The 18,037-nt window shown below is 37.6% G+C and overlaps 1 protein-coding gene across 1 annotated transcript in view; it reads left to right on the forward strand.

Moving 5' to 3' along the window:
• Positions 1-18,037, forward strand: part of LOC121874680 — a 102,890-nt gene that overhangs the window by 79,457 nt on the left and 5,396 nt on the right. Inside the window, exons 8-11 of the mRNA XM_042378923.1 lie at positions 162-272; positions 9,445-9,556; positions 13,991-14,074; positions 16,364-16,498. Coding sequence (XP_042234857.1) covers positions 162-272; positions 9,445-9,556; positions 13,991-14,074; positions 16,364-16,498 — 442 coding nt within the window. The remainder of the gene's footprint in view (positions 1-161; positions 273-9,444; positions 9,557-13,990; positions 14,075-16,363; positions 16,499-18,037) is intronic.

The following is an 18,037-nucleotide window of genomic DNA, read 5'->3' on the forward strand; positions in this document are numbered from 1 at the left end:
TATAAAGAGTTCATATAAATTAATTTGTATTTGTCATATTTTCTTGATTTTCCATAATTCAATTACAGTAATTATTAAAGATATTTCCACTGCATGAATTTGTTGTCTTTATCATGTTTAAATAATACAGTACAGTATATGTTAATCTTTCATTTTAATAGGAGCCACCAATGAACCTAGAAGCATTTTTGCTTCCTGAAGAAATGGATCACATGCCTGACATGTTTGTTGTTGGCACACAAGAGTCTGGTGGTAGCCGTTCTGAGTGGGAGGTAAGTTTCTTTTCTCGGGGACGTGCACCACTGTAGTAGTACTGTACTTAGTTATTAGTACACATTTTACAAGTAGTACGCAATCCCAGTAATATTAACCTATATGTAACAAGCTTGTGACCCTTAATGAACACTAAAATTCCAAATGTCTTGTACAGTATTAACAGGAATGACAGCAACCTTAAACTGCATACCTATAATAATCTTGAAGCATAATAAGAAAAATATGGTATTGGGATGCATGGCACAGGTAAAATTATTATAGAGTACAGTATTTGGAACTCTACCATAACTGTAAATGTATTGATTGTAATAGAGTACAGTGCTATATAAATGTTGCATGAGTACTATATGTTGGGCATGAATCCTGCTTATCTATAATATTTATGACTAGAGGTTGTAAAGACTAAGATCTGGAGGATGTATTGCAGTCATTCTCTTCCAAGTACCGTATATCTCGGCCTATAAGGCGTCGGGGTGCATAAGACGGCCCCCCAAATTTCCATTTAAAAAGTAGCTTTTGAGCTCTATTCGCTGTATAAGACCAGTACCCCAAATGTGACACTTACCCACTGACTCAGTAGTCCTCTACCAACCATCCTTGGTTTTTTAAAATAAGGCCAATTCACTTCAAGTAATGTCATCAAATGTTACCCGCTGGTGTAGTGTAAACACTAGTGACGTCACTGAAGCGTCTGCTATTTACCGGTAACTGGAACTAATGTCGGTGTCGAGTAAAATTTTTCCATTTACTTGAAATGGATTTACCGATTTATTTGTTTATTTATTTATTTATAATATACTGTAACATATTAAACACACTGCAAGTATTTTCTTTAATTTATATGCTTGCTTCACACGAGACGATCGGTGGCGGGAGTGTTACCTCGTCTCGGTGGTGGGACTGTGTTCCCACTGTTTACCGTACTTTTTTTTTAGTAAGTTCTTTTTTGTTATATTTTTTACTAAAAGTGTTATTTTATGTGGATAAAAATGTTACAATGGACTTAAAACTATAAAAAATCAACTGAGCATGCTTGAAAACATACATATCGACACCAAGATCACCCAGATTGACCAACTACATCAATTTCTATAAGAAAAATCAACTTTTGAAGGTCAATATGGCGGTCATCTTGAAAAATGGTCGCCATCTTGGATTTTTAAATGGTCAATCAGGCAGACTTGACTAGTAACCATTAGAGAATTACCATGCCAAATTTGGTGCTTGTACCACCATTTTCATGATTCTCTTGAAAAATTGCATTTAGCTGCCCCACTAATGTCACCACTCCCATCTCAACATGACACTCATATACTGAAATATTGTATTTCATACTACATATGACTTTACAAAAAGAAATGTCCACGTCTGGTTAAATAACTCTTGTAGATATAATACCAGTTGAATAAACGAAACTAAAAAACTGGAGATTGTAATTACAGTGAAGCCTTGACAACTCCATTATGAAGTTAGGGATTAGATGACGCCAAATTCAATCACCTTAATGCACTTTAAGAGAGAGGAGTCACCGTGCCAGGGCTTAATATTATCCTGGACCCTAGAGGTTGATGACGTATTCAGTGTCAGGGGCAGAAATACATCGATGTACACAGCACCTGATCCCAATCAACTCCAGTATAGGTGTTAATAATGTAGAGGTGACCAGGTGTGTTGCACGTTGGTAGTGTTGGATGGTGATGCAGGAAAGAGGTAGTGTGTTGAGGGTGGTGTGTGGTTATGACTCACTCCCACAACCCCCCCACACCACTCACACATCCTCACAACTGTACCACAAAACCCCCACACTACTCTTACAGCATCCTCACAACACTACCACAACCTCCCCACACCACTCACACATCCTCACAACTGTACCACAAAGCCCCCACACTACTCATACAGCATCCTCACAACACTACCACAACCCCCCACACCAATTACACATCCTCACAACACTACCACAACCCCCCACACCAATTACACATCCTCACAACACTACCACAACCCCCCACACCAATTACACATCCTCACAACACTACCACAACCCCCACACCACCACACATCCTCACAACACTACCACAACCCCACCACACACACACTTACACATCCTCACAACACTACCACAACCCCCCACACCAATTACACATCCTCACAACACTACCACAACCCCCACACCACTCACACATCCTCACAACACTACCACAACCCCCCACACCAATTACACATCCTCACAACACTACCACAACCTCCCACACCACTCACACATCCTCACAACACTACCATAATAAAATTAATTATTTCTAGTGTGGTCGACTTCCTACACAAAGACAGGCTATAAATAGCCGTCTTATCTCAACCTCCTTCCTTCCCCCTCCATCCCTCTGTTCTCAGAGAGGTCTTGGTAAATAACTTTTGTTTGTTTATTTTCATTGTTTGTCTAATTTATCATGTTGTATCAAAGTAATATGACTTAAAGTTTTAGGCAGCTACCAAACAGGGAGATTCTACTGCCTGGGAAGATATTGGAAGCATAATGTACAGTATTGTCTAATGGTAGACCCTACTTCCATATGGCATCACGAAAATTGTGACCAAGTCTTAGGTTGCTGATTTATCTTTCTGCCTCATTTACACACAATTGCAGAGTTTCAATTGTTTCTCTTCCTTTGACAACACAACATACATACAATATAATGTTTCTCACCTTTGATCTTTTTTCCATTTATTTATGGTTGGTTATTTAAAATAATGCCAATTCACTTCAAGTATTGGCATCAAATTTTACCGGCTGGTGTACACTAGTGACTCACTTAAGCGGCAGTTATTTAATTGGAACTAATGTTGGTGTGAGTAAAATATTTCCATTTACTTGAAATAGATTTGCCGATTTATTTGTTTATTTATTTATTTATAATATACTGTAATACATTAAACACACTGCAAGTATTTTCTTTAATTTATATACTTGTTTCGCGAAAAAGGGAGGCGACCATTATAACTGGTAGGTGATCATTAAGGACCAAACTCCGAATCCATGACGTGACTTCTGTTAATCATTCTCATCCTAAATTTACCACTGTCGGTAGTTTCAAGAATTAACGCAGTCATTTACTGAATATTCTTTGTAAAAAAATAAATTTTAAATTAATTATTTATAGGAGATAAGTATTATGATCAGTAAATATACAGATATGCATTACTGACCACCTCCGAACACAAGGACGGCTAAAAATAGCCACAGGCGATCACAGTCAAGGTCACTTTCCCTGGTAGGACTTTGTGAGTGGTTTACCATGTTTCCATCACCACTCTTGACACGCAATATTTAAGAAGTAAAAATTTTATACTTGGTGCTTAAGACGACCCCCTAACTTTGGGCAGATTTTTTTAATGTTCAAATTCCGTCTTATAAGCCGAGATATACGGTACATTGTAAATAAATTCTTGTGTGGAAGATGTTTTGTACATATAAGGGAATAACTAACAATACTGTATCAAATGGGGTAAGTAGTATACAAAATACAGGATTATTAAATGTTTTCCTAATATAGTACAGGCAGATATTTTAAGATACTGTACTGTAATAGAGAATGATTAGATTATGAATGTGGGAAAAACATCTGAGGTGATAGGTTGTAGGAAAAGGAAGTCAGAAGTGAAATGGAAGGACAGAAAGAAGATATGAATGGGAGAGATACAAAATAATCATGTAGCTGTGTAACATTGTGCAGACGGTAGGTCAGTTCATCGGTAAGATGTGAAGCCTCCGATTAAATTGTAGGATATAGAAAGGAACAATCTGTGGGGAATTATGTTATCCCATATTACATTTTACTGTGAGGTTAATTCTCCTATGATGCAATAAATATTATGATGAATTTAAATACTACGGTACTTGTATATCTGGATCTAAAAGATATCAATGATGAGAACAATGGACTCACTGATTATGATAGTGATAGAGGATTAATAGATATACACTCTCACTTTAATTCCTCAATTGGGGTTGTGTTCCTGAATATGACTTTTGTCATGGTCACAGAAACTTAAAAACTTATTACATGCAGGAGAGGGTTGAATTACCAATTTTTTATTTTTGGAAAGACGATGGAATTTCAGATGGTCATAATTCTTCTCGTCTTTCCTACACATGACACAGTCATTGGTACTTGTCTTAGAAACTATTTTTTTACACATTTGACAGGTTGAACATGCCACAGTCTTCTTCCCAAATGTAAACAAACAGCCGACACACACCTACTGTAAAGACTCTGGAATCAGTGCCATCTACAATTAGTGTGACACACGCCAAGGTGTCTACACCTACATGTGGGAGTAATAGTTCCTTCCTCTATATTTCTTGTTTCACATCATCGCACACTGCCATTGTTTACTGGCTCATGGTGAGGTGAGATCAAGGGAATCAAAGATGTTTTCACCCCAGATTTTTTGGTATTACCACTTGACTTGATAATGATCTTAGCTAATCCCATGTTTCTGTGGCCTGAACATCTGGATACATTTCTGCTGATGTGTACATGTTTGACTGCATGCATGCATGTACACTGTCGTGAAGGCTTCAAACTTTGCCAGTTCTCCAGCCTGCTTCTGCAGTATATGAATGCCAGTTCAGCTGTATTGGACTAATATTCAGTGTTACGAACCCCGCCATCTATTGTCATGATCTACCTACCCAGCACCACGAGCAACGCCATCTAGGGACGAAACTCGAGTATGGCTAGTCTTAGTTACCACTCCGGGGTTTCCCTTCTCCATATCCTGGTTGTTGCGTCACCTCCTCCAAGTCTTCCTCATCAGCTCCAGATCGAGGAAAGTTCAGTTCACTCTGGGAAGTGACCACACTAGGATCACCTATCCTGGAAACCTACGGCACAGTGACTACCTACCATCTTCTTCAATACTCAGCCTTACTCGTCAGCCATCTGAGCACTGCACTTGAGTATTTTGCGATCTTATATTGCCTCCCACCTCCACTTGCTTCTGTTTGTTGTATGTTGTATAAATATGTATATACTGTTAAGCCAATGTTGCATATGTTTAGGTTAAGTATGGTTAAGGGTAAATTGTAGAAAGCTGAATATTTTGTTAAGGAATTTATGGTACTTTATTATACACAACAAATACTCGCATCCTTTGTCTACCCTTTTATAGTCCGATTGTCTTTGTTTGTTTAAGTTTTTTTATTGTTGTTGCCTGTTGGGATCTGGGTAGACTTTTAACTATATTCTAAATCCCCAACTCGTAACAAATGGCGACCGTGACAGGATCCGACCTTAAGTGCCATATTTCTTCCCCCCTTGTTACTCCTTGTTAATTATTCCTCCCAGTCACTTCTGTTCACAATTGCTTTACGGTGGTTTAAAGTTCCTTCATACAGTAAGAGTGACAGACATAGGATATTAGGTTCCAAGTGTCATAAGGCTTACCTGTTATTACACGTGGCAGTCATGTAGTAAGTCTTATCGAGTGTAGGGAAGAATCCGGATCTGTTTAATGCCGTACCCTCGCTCCAGAGTAGGCTGTTCCATAGTCACTAGTTTAGGGTGAAGTGATATCTTGGGATGCCCCGCTCTACCAGGACCCCATAATTATAAAGCCTCAATTATTGTTCTTCTCATTATCTCATTCAGGGTCAATAATCAAGTAACTCAAGGGTTGTTTATCCGGATCTTTATATTAATGCCGTAATACGCCCTTCCTCTTCCATGTCTCTTATCCTTATCTAAGAATCTTATCAGAAGAACAATATTCATAAGTGTAATTTCCCTAGGTATAACTTGGGTAGTTTCCGGGACTTTCTGGTTATCCACTGCCGTGATATTTTCTAGGGTAATCCACTTATCTTATCTTTTTGACCATTAGTTAATTTATCTGGTTTTTCTCAACAATGGCCACCTCAGGTTTTGATCTCCAGGATTTTATTGAAAATCCTTCCGTAGCTAAATTGCGTGTTAATATCCTGAAGAAAGAATGGAAAGAAATAGCCAACTATTACAATATCCCATATTCACAGCAACTGACTAAGGAAATGTTAAAAAATCATGTATTTGAAATGTTGGTTCAACAAGAAGTTTTAAAAGAATCCGCTGTTGACCGATTAACGCCCATGTCCAAGAAACTTCAACCATTATCCACCACCCCTCCTCACTCAGAAGTTGCCTCAGGTCTGGCTAGCCCTCAAGAAAAAGCACAAAGAGTAGACGCCTTAGAACTAGAACGAGCTAGGTTCGAGTTCCAAATCAAAATGAAGAACTCGAGTTGGAACAGGCCAAGTTGGAGCAGGAGGAAAAGTTGGAACAGGCCAAGTTGGAGTACAAGTTGGAACATGAGGGAAGGTTGGAACAGGCCAAGTTGGAGCAGGAGGTTAGACTGAAAGAACTACAGGTGAGAGAGACAGAAGTCACCTTAACATCGGAGTTTAAATCAAAAGAAGTGGCATTAAAAGAGAAACTAGCTGCTTTTAACCCTGCTAATGCTTCTTCCCTTGTTCCCGGGTTTGATGAATCCGATATGGACGGGTCATTTAGGACTTTTGAGAAAATAGCCGGGAAGAATGAGTGACCCAAGGACGCAAACGTTAAAGCCATCTTGTCCTTCCCCACTCCAAGGACGAGGAAGGAACTCATGCGCTTCCTGGGGATGTGCGGCTACTACCGTCGGTTCTGCAGTATTTTCTCCAGGGTGGCCGGACCCCTCACAGACCTTACCAGTTCTGCGGTCCCTTACATCTGGAACCAGAGGTGCGACCAGTCTTTCCACCGCCTCAAAGCCTTCCTTGCCTCCAAGCCTGTAGTCCACCTCCCTGACTACACCTTGCCCTTCCATCTGCAAATCGACGCTAGCGGTGTCGGAGTGGGGGCTGTGCTCCTACAACCCGACCCAACCACTGATGGCCTTCACCCTGTGGCATACTACTCCGCCAAGTTGAAAAAACATCAGACCAACTACTCGACCATAGAGAAGGAGGCCCTGGCTCTGGTGTTGGCAATAAAGAAGTTTGAATGTTACCTCCAATCTCGCCCACAAACAACCCTAGTCTTCACCGACCATAACCCGCTTACGTTCATCCAAACCAACAAGACCTCCAACCAGCGAATCCTCCGCTGGGCTCTCCTCACCCAGCCCTATAATCTACAAGTCCGGCACATAAAGGGGGTGGACAACCTGATTGCGGACTCCTTATCCCGAGCTCCAGTGGAAATGCAGCAGCTACTCTCCAGACGCACCAGGTGATCACCTCCTTCGCGCCCGCGCTATGGAGGTCTTTGGAGGGGGGGTGTGTTACGAACCCCGCCATCTATTGTCATGATCTACCTACCCAGCACCACGAGCAATGCCATCTAGGGACGAAACTCGAGTATGACTAGTCTTAGTTACCACTCCGGGGTTTCCCTTCTCCATATCCTGGTTGTTGCGTCACCTCCTCCAAGTCTTTCTCATCAGCTCCAGATCGAGGAAAGTTCAGTTCACTCTGGGAAGTGACCACACTAGGATCACCTATCCTGGAAACCTACGGCACAGTGACTACCTACCATCTTCTTCAATACTCAGCCTTACTCGTCAGCCATCTCAGCACTGCACTTGAGTATTTTGTAATCTTATATTGCCTCCCACCTCCACTTGCTTCTGTTTGTTGTATGTTGTATAAATATGTATATACTGTTAAGCCAATGTTGCGTATGTTTAGGTTAAGTATGGTTAAGGGTAAATTATAGAAAGCTGAATATTTTGTTAAGGAATTTATGGTACTTTATTATACATAACAAAAACTCGCATCCTTTGTCTACCCTTTTATAGTCCGATTGTCTTTGTTTGTTTAAGTTTTTTTATTGTTGTTGCCTGTTGGGATCTGGGTAGACTTTTAACTATATTCTAAATCCCCAACTCGTAACATCAGTCACAGGTGTGCCATAGTGGGTAACAAGAATTATGAAAATAAATTATTGCTGAACTTCAACTCAAATTATTGCTCATATTAAATGTTAATGAATATACTGTACTGTACAGTAGTTTGTTGATTTCTTGTTTCTTTTTCTCTTACTTCTTAAAGCATAATTTCATCATTGAACTATAATGTTATAGTGATATCTCCGTTAGCCGGAACAATTGGTGCAGAGCACTTCCGGGAATGAGAGATTTCTGGGTAACGAGACGACGACTCTCAAAGCCAGAAAAAAAATCCCTCATTCCCGGAATTTTCCGGGTAACGGAAAAATGTTCTCAGAAGTTCCAGAAATTGGCCAGTACATCATCTCTCGAACCCGTAAAAATAGCCCCCATTCCCGGAAGGACACTGAAAATGCAAGTTGGTTGCTGTGATGCAAATATTGGAAATTGCACATGGCTAGACTGTCAATGAAAATTCTAGGGTAGTGGGGGAAGGATTTGAAAATATTTAAATTGTTAAGGAGTCATTACAAATGCAGAGCAGACGATATGCAACATTGAAATTGTAGGGAGATTTTCTAAATATAGGGGTGGAGGACACTGAATATACTGGAGAAGAGGTGAAAACATAATTTATAATGGGGGGGGGGCAAATACTGTACTATATAGGAAATGCAGGAGAAAGAGAGAGAGAGAGACCTGCAAACATTAACATTACTTGGGGGGGGGGGGGCTGTAAACATTGGAAAATTGGATGATGCAGACTGAGAATGCTAGAGGTGTAAGAAAACATTCTTCTCGGGAGACAAACCCGGTAGATTGAAATGATGGTAATCACTCTTAGGGCAAACTTTAATTTATTGAGTGAAATTGCAATAAAAATGCAAGAGAGATAAAAACATTAAAATTGCTTGAAGAGGAACAAACACGAATTGCAGGGAGGTTGAGAGAGATGTAAATATTTTATCTTACAGTACATGTATTATAAACACCATTCCATCACCTATACACAAAAACATACATGTGCATGTTGCCCAGGTTTGAATGACAAAGGATCAACATTTCTTTGATGAGGAAAGTGGTGAATGTACTCATTTTTTATCTCGGGCAGTTTTAGTGGGAGAGAAGTCATGATATCCAGTTAAAATCATTTGTTGCTTTCAGATATTTCTCTTCCAGTACAGCTGGAAAAAGTCATGCATGGTTAACCCATTCTGGTAGTGCAGCGGTTTATATCATTTGTATTTTGAAAAATTTCAGGTCCGTCTACAGGCAACCATTGGCCCTTCTCATGTGCTCTTTACCTCAGCTATATTTGGTGTTCTTCATCTGACCATATTTCTACGTAGAGACCTGCTTTGGTTCTGTTCTGGTAAGAATTTTAATATCACTTAATATCATTCATGTTGTTTTCCCATTTGCAAACTAAACAACAAAGAATTATCAGTTGTATAACATTTGAAATGAGAGTAAAGTCATCCAAGAGAAATATGCATGTACAGTATAAATAATTGCTGTATTGTTGGCAAATAGCCTCTGGCAGTGTCTGGTAAAGGTTGGAAATTGAGTTGTGATAATTTGAGGGAAAATGTGGTTCTGGTTTCTTATTGCAAACAGGAAAAAAGATACAGGTATAATAATAGAGAAATTATTGACAAGCATATTGTTTTTATTTGAATTTGATTTGAAATCACTGAAGGCTAATGAATACATAGTATTTTAGAATTCACATCAAAGCACCATCTTCTGTAATACAACTGATATCCACACTGATGATGCATTAGACTCTTGGTTATTTACATACTGTCTCAAAGATCTGCAAACTTTAGTTACCTGTAATTTTTTTGCTAAACAGTACATGGAATATCTGAAAATTTAGACCTCTCATTTGGGTTAAGGAACTCATGTATCATCAATATTTAACAACCAGTGTTCCCAGGACCTTTGATATGTTTGACTAAGACTACATTTTCATACAAATAGTCTATCCTTCCTTTTATCATATTAGTTTGACATCCTTTGGTTTTGGATTCTCAGAGAGAAGGTCTTGGTAAATAACTTTTGTTTGTTTATTTTCATTGTTTGTCTAATTTATCATGTTGTATCAAAGTAATATTACTAAAAATTTTAGGCAGCTACCAAACAGGGAGATACTACTGCCTGGGAAGATATTGGAAGCATAATGTACAGTATTGTCTAATGGTAGATCCTACTTCCATATGGCATCACGAAAATTGTGACCAAGTCTTAGGTTGCTGATCTATCTTTCTGCCTCATTTACACACAATTGCAGAGTTTCAATTGTTTCTCTTCCTTTGACAACACAACATACATACAATATAATGTTTCTCACCTTTGATCTTTTTTCCTTTTTGCATTTATTTATGGTTGGTTATTTAAAATAAGGCCAATTCACTTAAAGTATTGGCATCAAATTTTACCGGCTGGTGTACACTAGTGACTCACTTTAGCGTCAGTTATTTAACTGGAACTAATGTTGGTGTGAGTAAAATATTTCCCTTCACTTGAAATAGATTTGCCAATTTATTTGTTTATTTATTTATTTATAATATACTGTAATATATTAAACACACTGCAAGTATTTTCTTTAATTATATATTGTACTTGTTTTGCGAAAAAGGGAGGCTACCATTATACCTGGTAGGTGAAGTTGACCAGACATTTGTGGTGATCATTAAGGACCAAACTCCAAATCCATGACGTGACTTCTGTTCATCATTTACAGTGGTCCCTCGGTTAACGAGCGCCTCGGTTAACGAGATTTCGGTTAACGAGTTACCTTCCATAAGATTCTTAACTTCGGTTAACGAGCAATCCCTCGATTAACGAGTTTCTTACGAGCCGACCTCCACGTGTTTTAGCTTGCATTTGGCGGTTCACCAGCTGTAGTATTAGTCCGCCAATACAGTACAGTAATCGGTTCTAGGGCTCAAATTCCTTACCCTTTAAGTAAATATCAAGAAGTTTATACTATTCAATAATTTTAAGTTTAATATTAATTTTTTTAGTTATTTAAACAATTATTGAACATAATTGAAGGTAGGGTCACTAGTTTGTAGCACGCCATCCAGCCTGCCAACACAGCATACAGGCGTCAGTCTTTGTGTCTTTTCAGTGGAGGTAACATCTTGCTTGAGACTCTCTTCAACTAAACGCTTTTTTTCTGTGTTTACAAGCAAATTATTGGTCTTTTTTAAATTTATTTTACATATTGACAATATATAATGCAGTGCAGTGTTGATTTAAAGAAAATAATCTTGAATTACACCAAGAGAACTAAAATTTTATGGGTGAAATTGCGCCTTGGGGTGACTTCTCTTCCACCCCAGTGCCTTCTCTTCTCCCTTCTCCTCCATCCCCATTCTAATTCCCATCATCATCATCCACGAGCCTTCTACATACACACCTCAAAGTAAGTGTACTTTTCTACCTTTTTTGTTGAATTTAGGTAATTTTCGGTGAGCTGGAACCAATTACCCAAAAACCCATTGAAACAATGGTTTCGGTTAACGAGCAACCTTCTAGAACGGATTGTGCTCGTTAACCGAGGGACCACTGTATATTCTAAATTTACCACTGTCGGTAGTTTCAAGAATTAACGCAGTCATTTACTGAATATTCTTTGTAAGAAAATAAATTTTAAATGAATTATTTATTGGAGATAAGTATTATGATCAGTAAATATACAGATATGCATTACTGACCACCTCCGAACACAAGGACGGCTAAAAATAGCCACAGGCGGTCACAGTCAAGGTCACTTTCCCTTTCTTGTCACTGGCAAATGGGGGGAGGGGGGTGATGATAGCAGCTGTGTTTATTACCGGGGTATATTGTTCTTTTACGGTATGTTAGACAGGTTTATAATACAGTTTTATTATTTTAATATACCGGTATTCATTTTAATCCAGCTTCCCAAACGTAAGTTTCAGTATAAAATAATTAGTGGTAGGACCTTGTGAGTGGTTTACCATATTTCCATCACCACTCTTGACACGCTAAACCGCAATATTTAAGAGGTAAGAATTATATATCTGGTGCTTAAGACGACCCCCTAAATTTGGGCTGATTTTTTGATGGTTCAAATTCCGTCTTATAGGCCGAGATATACAGTAAGCATTAATCATTTCTGAACTCTTACAAGCATTACAATCTATTAATGCCCTACCTGCAACATTTATTTTTAAATCTACAAATACCTGATACAAATGAAAATTTACATACAATTTTCTTTTTACATTTGCATCTGTTAACATGGCTGGCAGCATTGTAGCCAGGTTAGACTCGTGACTATAACCACCAGGCTACTGGTGTTATGGTTGCTTGTCATCTCGTATTTTCGGGTAGATATACATAACTTTCTTCATGTATTTTTAGTCAGTTACATGCACACACCATCCTACATACTGTACATATTGTGAAAAAGTAAAAGAAATAATTGTCCTAAAGGGAATATGTAAAGGGAATATACATTTCTTTACACACAAGTTAACTGTATAGCTCATAGGGGGAGTGGGTGTAGGCATGGGGGGGGGCGTTGCTAGGGAATCAGCGGAGGTGGTGTCTGCGTTGCTATGGTGAGCCAGCGATTACAGTATCTGCAAATGACAACTGTGTTAAACTTTTATTTGGCTTTTATTTACTGGTTTGGCAATACAGTAATTTTTGTTTTACCTTATTTATTGGTATTATTTTATTTATTCCTCACATTTACTGGTACTGTATATATTATTTTAAGAAAACTATGGCTACAAGAGGAAAATATGGTAGGTGTTACCTTACTTAACTAAATGAGTTTACTCTGCAGATTTGTTTACACTTATCTAACCCTTTTGAGACCTTTACAAGCATGCTAGAGTTGCTGGCCTTAGTACGTAAGTTTTTTTTTATTATTATTATTATTATTAAATTTTCCACAAAACAATGTATCTCAGTCCACATGTTTGTGACTTTTCGAAGTCCCCTAACCCCACTGTAAAATGGTCAACACCTGTATTATAAAAACACCAGTGGCAGTAGAGGTGGGATTCCTGCAGTGAAAACAATCTGCAAGAAATCAAACCTCAGCTCTGACAATGGCCAAGGATAAGAGGACCTCTGTTGCTTATGAGTAGATCATTCATGGCAACTTATGTGACACTTGCAAAATAACATATTTTGAAAGAATTTCACCCCACTCCACCAGGAGGTGTTTCCTGGAGAAATGGACCTTTTAGGTCCTAAGATGCTAGTGCCCATAGCCAAAATATCAATATTTCTTTGATGAGGTTTTTGTTATCAGGTTTGGTTTATAGATTTCTTTTAATTATTGAATAACTTGTATTTTGTTTTTTTGGTATTTTATTACTCTCCTGTATTTTTTGAGTACACTACTGTATTTTATTAAATATGATAATAATTTACTTTCTATTTTCATTTTGATTTGCATTTAGTTGAAGGATATCTTATATCTGTACAGTGCTGCATTTTCTAAGTACAGGTATTTTAGAAATTAGTTTTTCCCTTGAATTGTTAATTTTATTAAAAAAAATTTAATTATAATTTAATTTTTACTAAAGACAATATGTACTAGCCATGTTTTACATGTTTTATTAAAAGTATTTATTTTTATTTATTTATCTTAAATTGGTTGGATCTTGAGGTAATATAGCCTTAGTTGCTGGATCCCCTTTCAAAATCTAATATTATAACTTTGATTTCTTACAAATTACCTCTTCTTTTAGTTAATTTGTGCAGTGCAATTTTTTTGCAATTGGATATGAGATACAGTACTTGTTTGTTACAGTGCCAGAAGAAGCAACCTACAGTCTTCGTCCTGGTATTGCTTATAAGACAAAAGGAGGAATGGGAATAGGCTTCCAGTTCTTTGGTAAGTTGTGTTTTAATATGAAATAGTGGACAAGCTGTGTGGTCAAATTTGTTCATGATTAATCAAATTATAGTTAGTTTAGGGAAGAACCATGACATGGATGAATTTTTTTTTAGCTATGCAGTAAAGTAATGAAAGGAAGGTGTCAGTGTGAATGAATGAAGGGCTATTTGTTGAAATTAGTGGCTAGTTTAGCATGACCTTACTGTATAAGATGTAAAATATCTTTGAGTAAGTTTAACATATTTCTTTCTGCTTTGTTGAAATATGTAATGGTAATTGAAAAAAGGGTGCTTTTGTACTGTACTTAACTCTTGAGTATCAGAAATCTAGAAACAGATTGTAAGAAAAAACAATTTTCCAAGGTACAGTACTATACAGTATTATCAAATTCAAAACTGCTTCCAATTCTCATCAGCTGACCAAGCTGATGGTATGGCATCTCCTACAGTGTAGGAAAAAAACACATGTTCTTAGGTGTTTTCTGGGCACCAGTTAACACCATTAGATGTTAGGAAACTTATTTGGAAAATTCCAGTAGAATGGTAATATTCTCACAAGATATTCTCCCTCCTTTTCCTTTTGGTTTGTGGATATTCAAATGGAAATTAAGGCAAGACGGGTTGATCAATTGAGGACCATGTTTACCTTGGAAATTTAGTTAAGGCAATTTTCAACAACTACTGTACTAGAGAGGCCAGTCTGAGTGTTTTGTCCGTGAGGAATGCTGAGAAGATGAGAGCCGTAATTTCTGGTAGATATATATAACTTTCTTATGCAGTATTTTGTTTTATTCAGTTACTTGAACTCAAAATCCTACATACAGAATGTGCAAAAATAAATAAATAAATAATAATATTTATCATTAGGTCAAAAACATACAGTAGAAGTTCAAAAATCCGGACTGCTTGGGGATTGGGTCGGTCCGGATTTTCTGGATTCTCAGGCAGTACTTTTAAAATTCAAATTTAAGGAGGAATAAAGAAGAGATGAACAGGTACATTTTGATACTTTATTCATGAGCAAATATAGCATGCTTCATTTATCAAAACGAGCAGTTTTAAAGAAAAAGTTGTGAATTCTAGAATTTTATTCTTTGCCTTTTTTATATCATAAATTGTAGACTTTCCAATGTCGTATGTTTCCATTAGAACAGTATTGCTCACACCACGTTCTAGTTTCCTAATTATAACAAGTTTGTCACTCAATTTCAACGTGTTCTTCTTTCTCTTCACACAACGAAGTTTATCTACTTTAGGAGCCATTATTATGGGCTTGTACAGTACTCTGTGAATGGAAACAGTAGGATTCAAAATTACATACATTGTCACAGTTTCATTGCTCGTTTTAAAGTGGCGACTGCGTGGTCGCTTGTCGCTGTGTAGCTTTGGCGCTCATGCATGCACACATCACACAAAAGCCAGTTTTCAAAAATTCCGGATTCTCAGGTGGTCCGGATTTCTGGCATCCGGATTTTTGGACTTTTACTGTAAAATGAAAAAACATTTCATTGTCCACCAGCGAGATTTAGCAGGAGCTATACAGTATTATTTTTCAACTTGTAATTTCTGGTCGATAAACTTAACTTTCTTTATAATTTTTTTTTTATTCAATTACATGTACACACAATCCTACATACAGAATGTGCAAAAAAAAAAAATATATATATATACTGTATAATAATAAATAATCATAAGGTAAAAAACATAAAATTAATAAAAAAAAAAATATGCACCAGTGGGAGGGGCAGAATCCCCAGCCAGGCCAGATTGCTATGGTGAGGCTTGAGGGAGGCTCACCTCTGCAAATGGCTGCAGTATTAAACTTTCACAAACTGATTTCATGGACATGCCAGTGACTCCACAACATCGTGTTGTAGGAGATGTAGGTGTATTAGTGAGTTACTTTAGAGCTTTATGATGTCTTTGAACTTTGGTTTTGGAGTGTTTTTGGTGTGGGGGAATTTTTAGGGTCCACCTCTGCATATTATACCCTATAATGGGTTCGCTCTACATGGTGTTTTCTGGGAACACAACCCTCGCTTTAAACAATGGGGCAGTATATGTAAGAGTGTTCTGATGGTGATGTTATCAGTAGTGTCCAGAGATCACCAGTAGTCTGTGCGGAGGTTCCCCTTGAGTTATTATGCTGTGTGGAAGAAGTCAGATGAGATGTAGATAGAATTATTCACGTTTGTTCCATAAGGTACTACAATTAGTTTTGAATTTGAAATATGGTTAGCGGTAAGTTTAAATTCATCGTTATGTTTATTTGAAGTTTCCATTTTAGGTACTAGGATGCTCTTCATAAACTCGCATCTAACAGCTCATGAGGAGAAGCAGGCCTATCGAATCCAAAACTTCCGCAATATTACTCGATCTCTTGACTTACCTCGCATTTTACCTCACAGACATAAACATAAAGGTTAGTAATGAGAGGATGATACCATTACTTTGTGTAAAATTAAAATTTCTCTTTTACTTTGTTCCTGGTGTTACTAATTAAAAAATCATTCTTGCTGATCGTCGCATTCAGAGCATTGAAGAAAAAGCCGTTTTTTTCTATAAACCAGTTTTTGTGATATAGCTCGAATGCGACATCCATAACCCACCCATCTCCACCCCTCGAGAGTTGACTTTTAATTACTGCTCTCTCTGAGGCAAGAGATGAGCTTCGCAGTGCGCATGGAGGCTGGTTGAAGGAGGGACTTTCAAAATAGCAATTAAATGCCAGGTAGCGACATGTCCTCCTAATATTACTTATTAAGTAATTATTAGATGTTTTAATTGCCTGTATGTTGGCCTGGCGAATTGGCTAGGAATTAACATACCTGGGTAGCATTGCTGATCGTCGCATTCGAGCTATATCACAAAAACTGGTTTTTAGAAAAAACGGCTCTTTTTTTTAATAAATTCTATTTAGTTTTTATTTTATAGTCATTAGGTCATTCAATAAGTGATATATAGGGTGTTGGTGGTACAGCAGTAACACGCTTAACTCTCACCAATATGTCAAGGGTTCAAGCCTCGGCCAGGACACACGTGAGAAAGGTGTTATCCAGTGTGACCCTACCAAACACCACAGATTTCCTGGTCCCCGATTTTCTACTGTACTAACACTGGATAGACCGCCCAATTAGCTAGTAAGTTGCAGGGACAAACTCTCTTTCAGTGTAAGTTAGTACATAAGCAGTTATGGGCAGTTACAGGCAGTCCCTAATTTATGAAGGTTCAGTTTACGAAAATCCATAGTTACAGTAGTACCTCAATACACTGAACTAATTGGGGCACATGCCAATCTGGAAAATGCGAAAAAACGAATCTATGGGCATAACAATGCTTATCTGAGCTGTTTCAAGAAAATCACTTGTTAAAAGGTTATGAATGTACTGCATAATAAGGTTAGTAAAACACCATTACATCAACTATAAAAAAATATGAGGGAGAGAACTCTCTGGGTTGAAAATCTTACTAAGTTTGGTTGTTGACATCTGTTTTCACTGAGATGATTGCTTCGTACTGTATAGTGTTATATGTACAGTAACTAACCACATATTTTTTTTGTATTAATATAGAAAAGGTCATATACTGTAAAGGAAGACAGTACCCTGGTTATCGCAAGGGATGTATTCCTAAAAGTCATTGCAAATACTGTAATGAATTTGTAAATATCGGGGCAATTTTACATTTAAGAATATTTTTTGATATACAGAATACAGTATTCATTATCCAAGACTATTAGGCCCGAATTCAGAACGCTGGTTTGAAACCACATGAAGGATTGAGCAAAGATTGAAGATTGTTGGCATTCAGAATGCTGGCTGGCTTGAGCCAACACAGAGATTCAAACTGGGTTTGAGATCTGATTTGCCGATCTTTGCTTTAATCCAAACTGGAGCAGGTTTAACGGTCGATCCGTCATTGAAGATAGCAAATCAACATGAATTTTAACAGCGCGCTTTTC

This window comes from Homarus americanus, unplaced genomic scaffold (assembly GCF_018991925.1).
Source record: "Homarus americanus isolate GMGI-L3 unplaced genomic scaffold, GMGI_Hamer_2.0 scaffold34360, whole genome shotgun sequence".
In the NCBI taxonomy this organism is placed as follows: Eukaryota; Metazoa; Arthropoda; class Malacostraca; order Decapoda; family Nephropidae; genus Homarus; species Homarus americanus.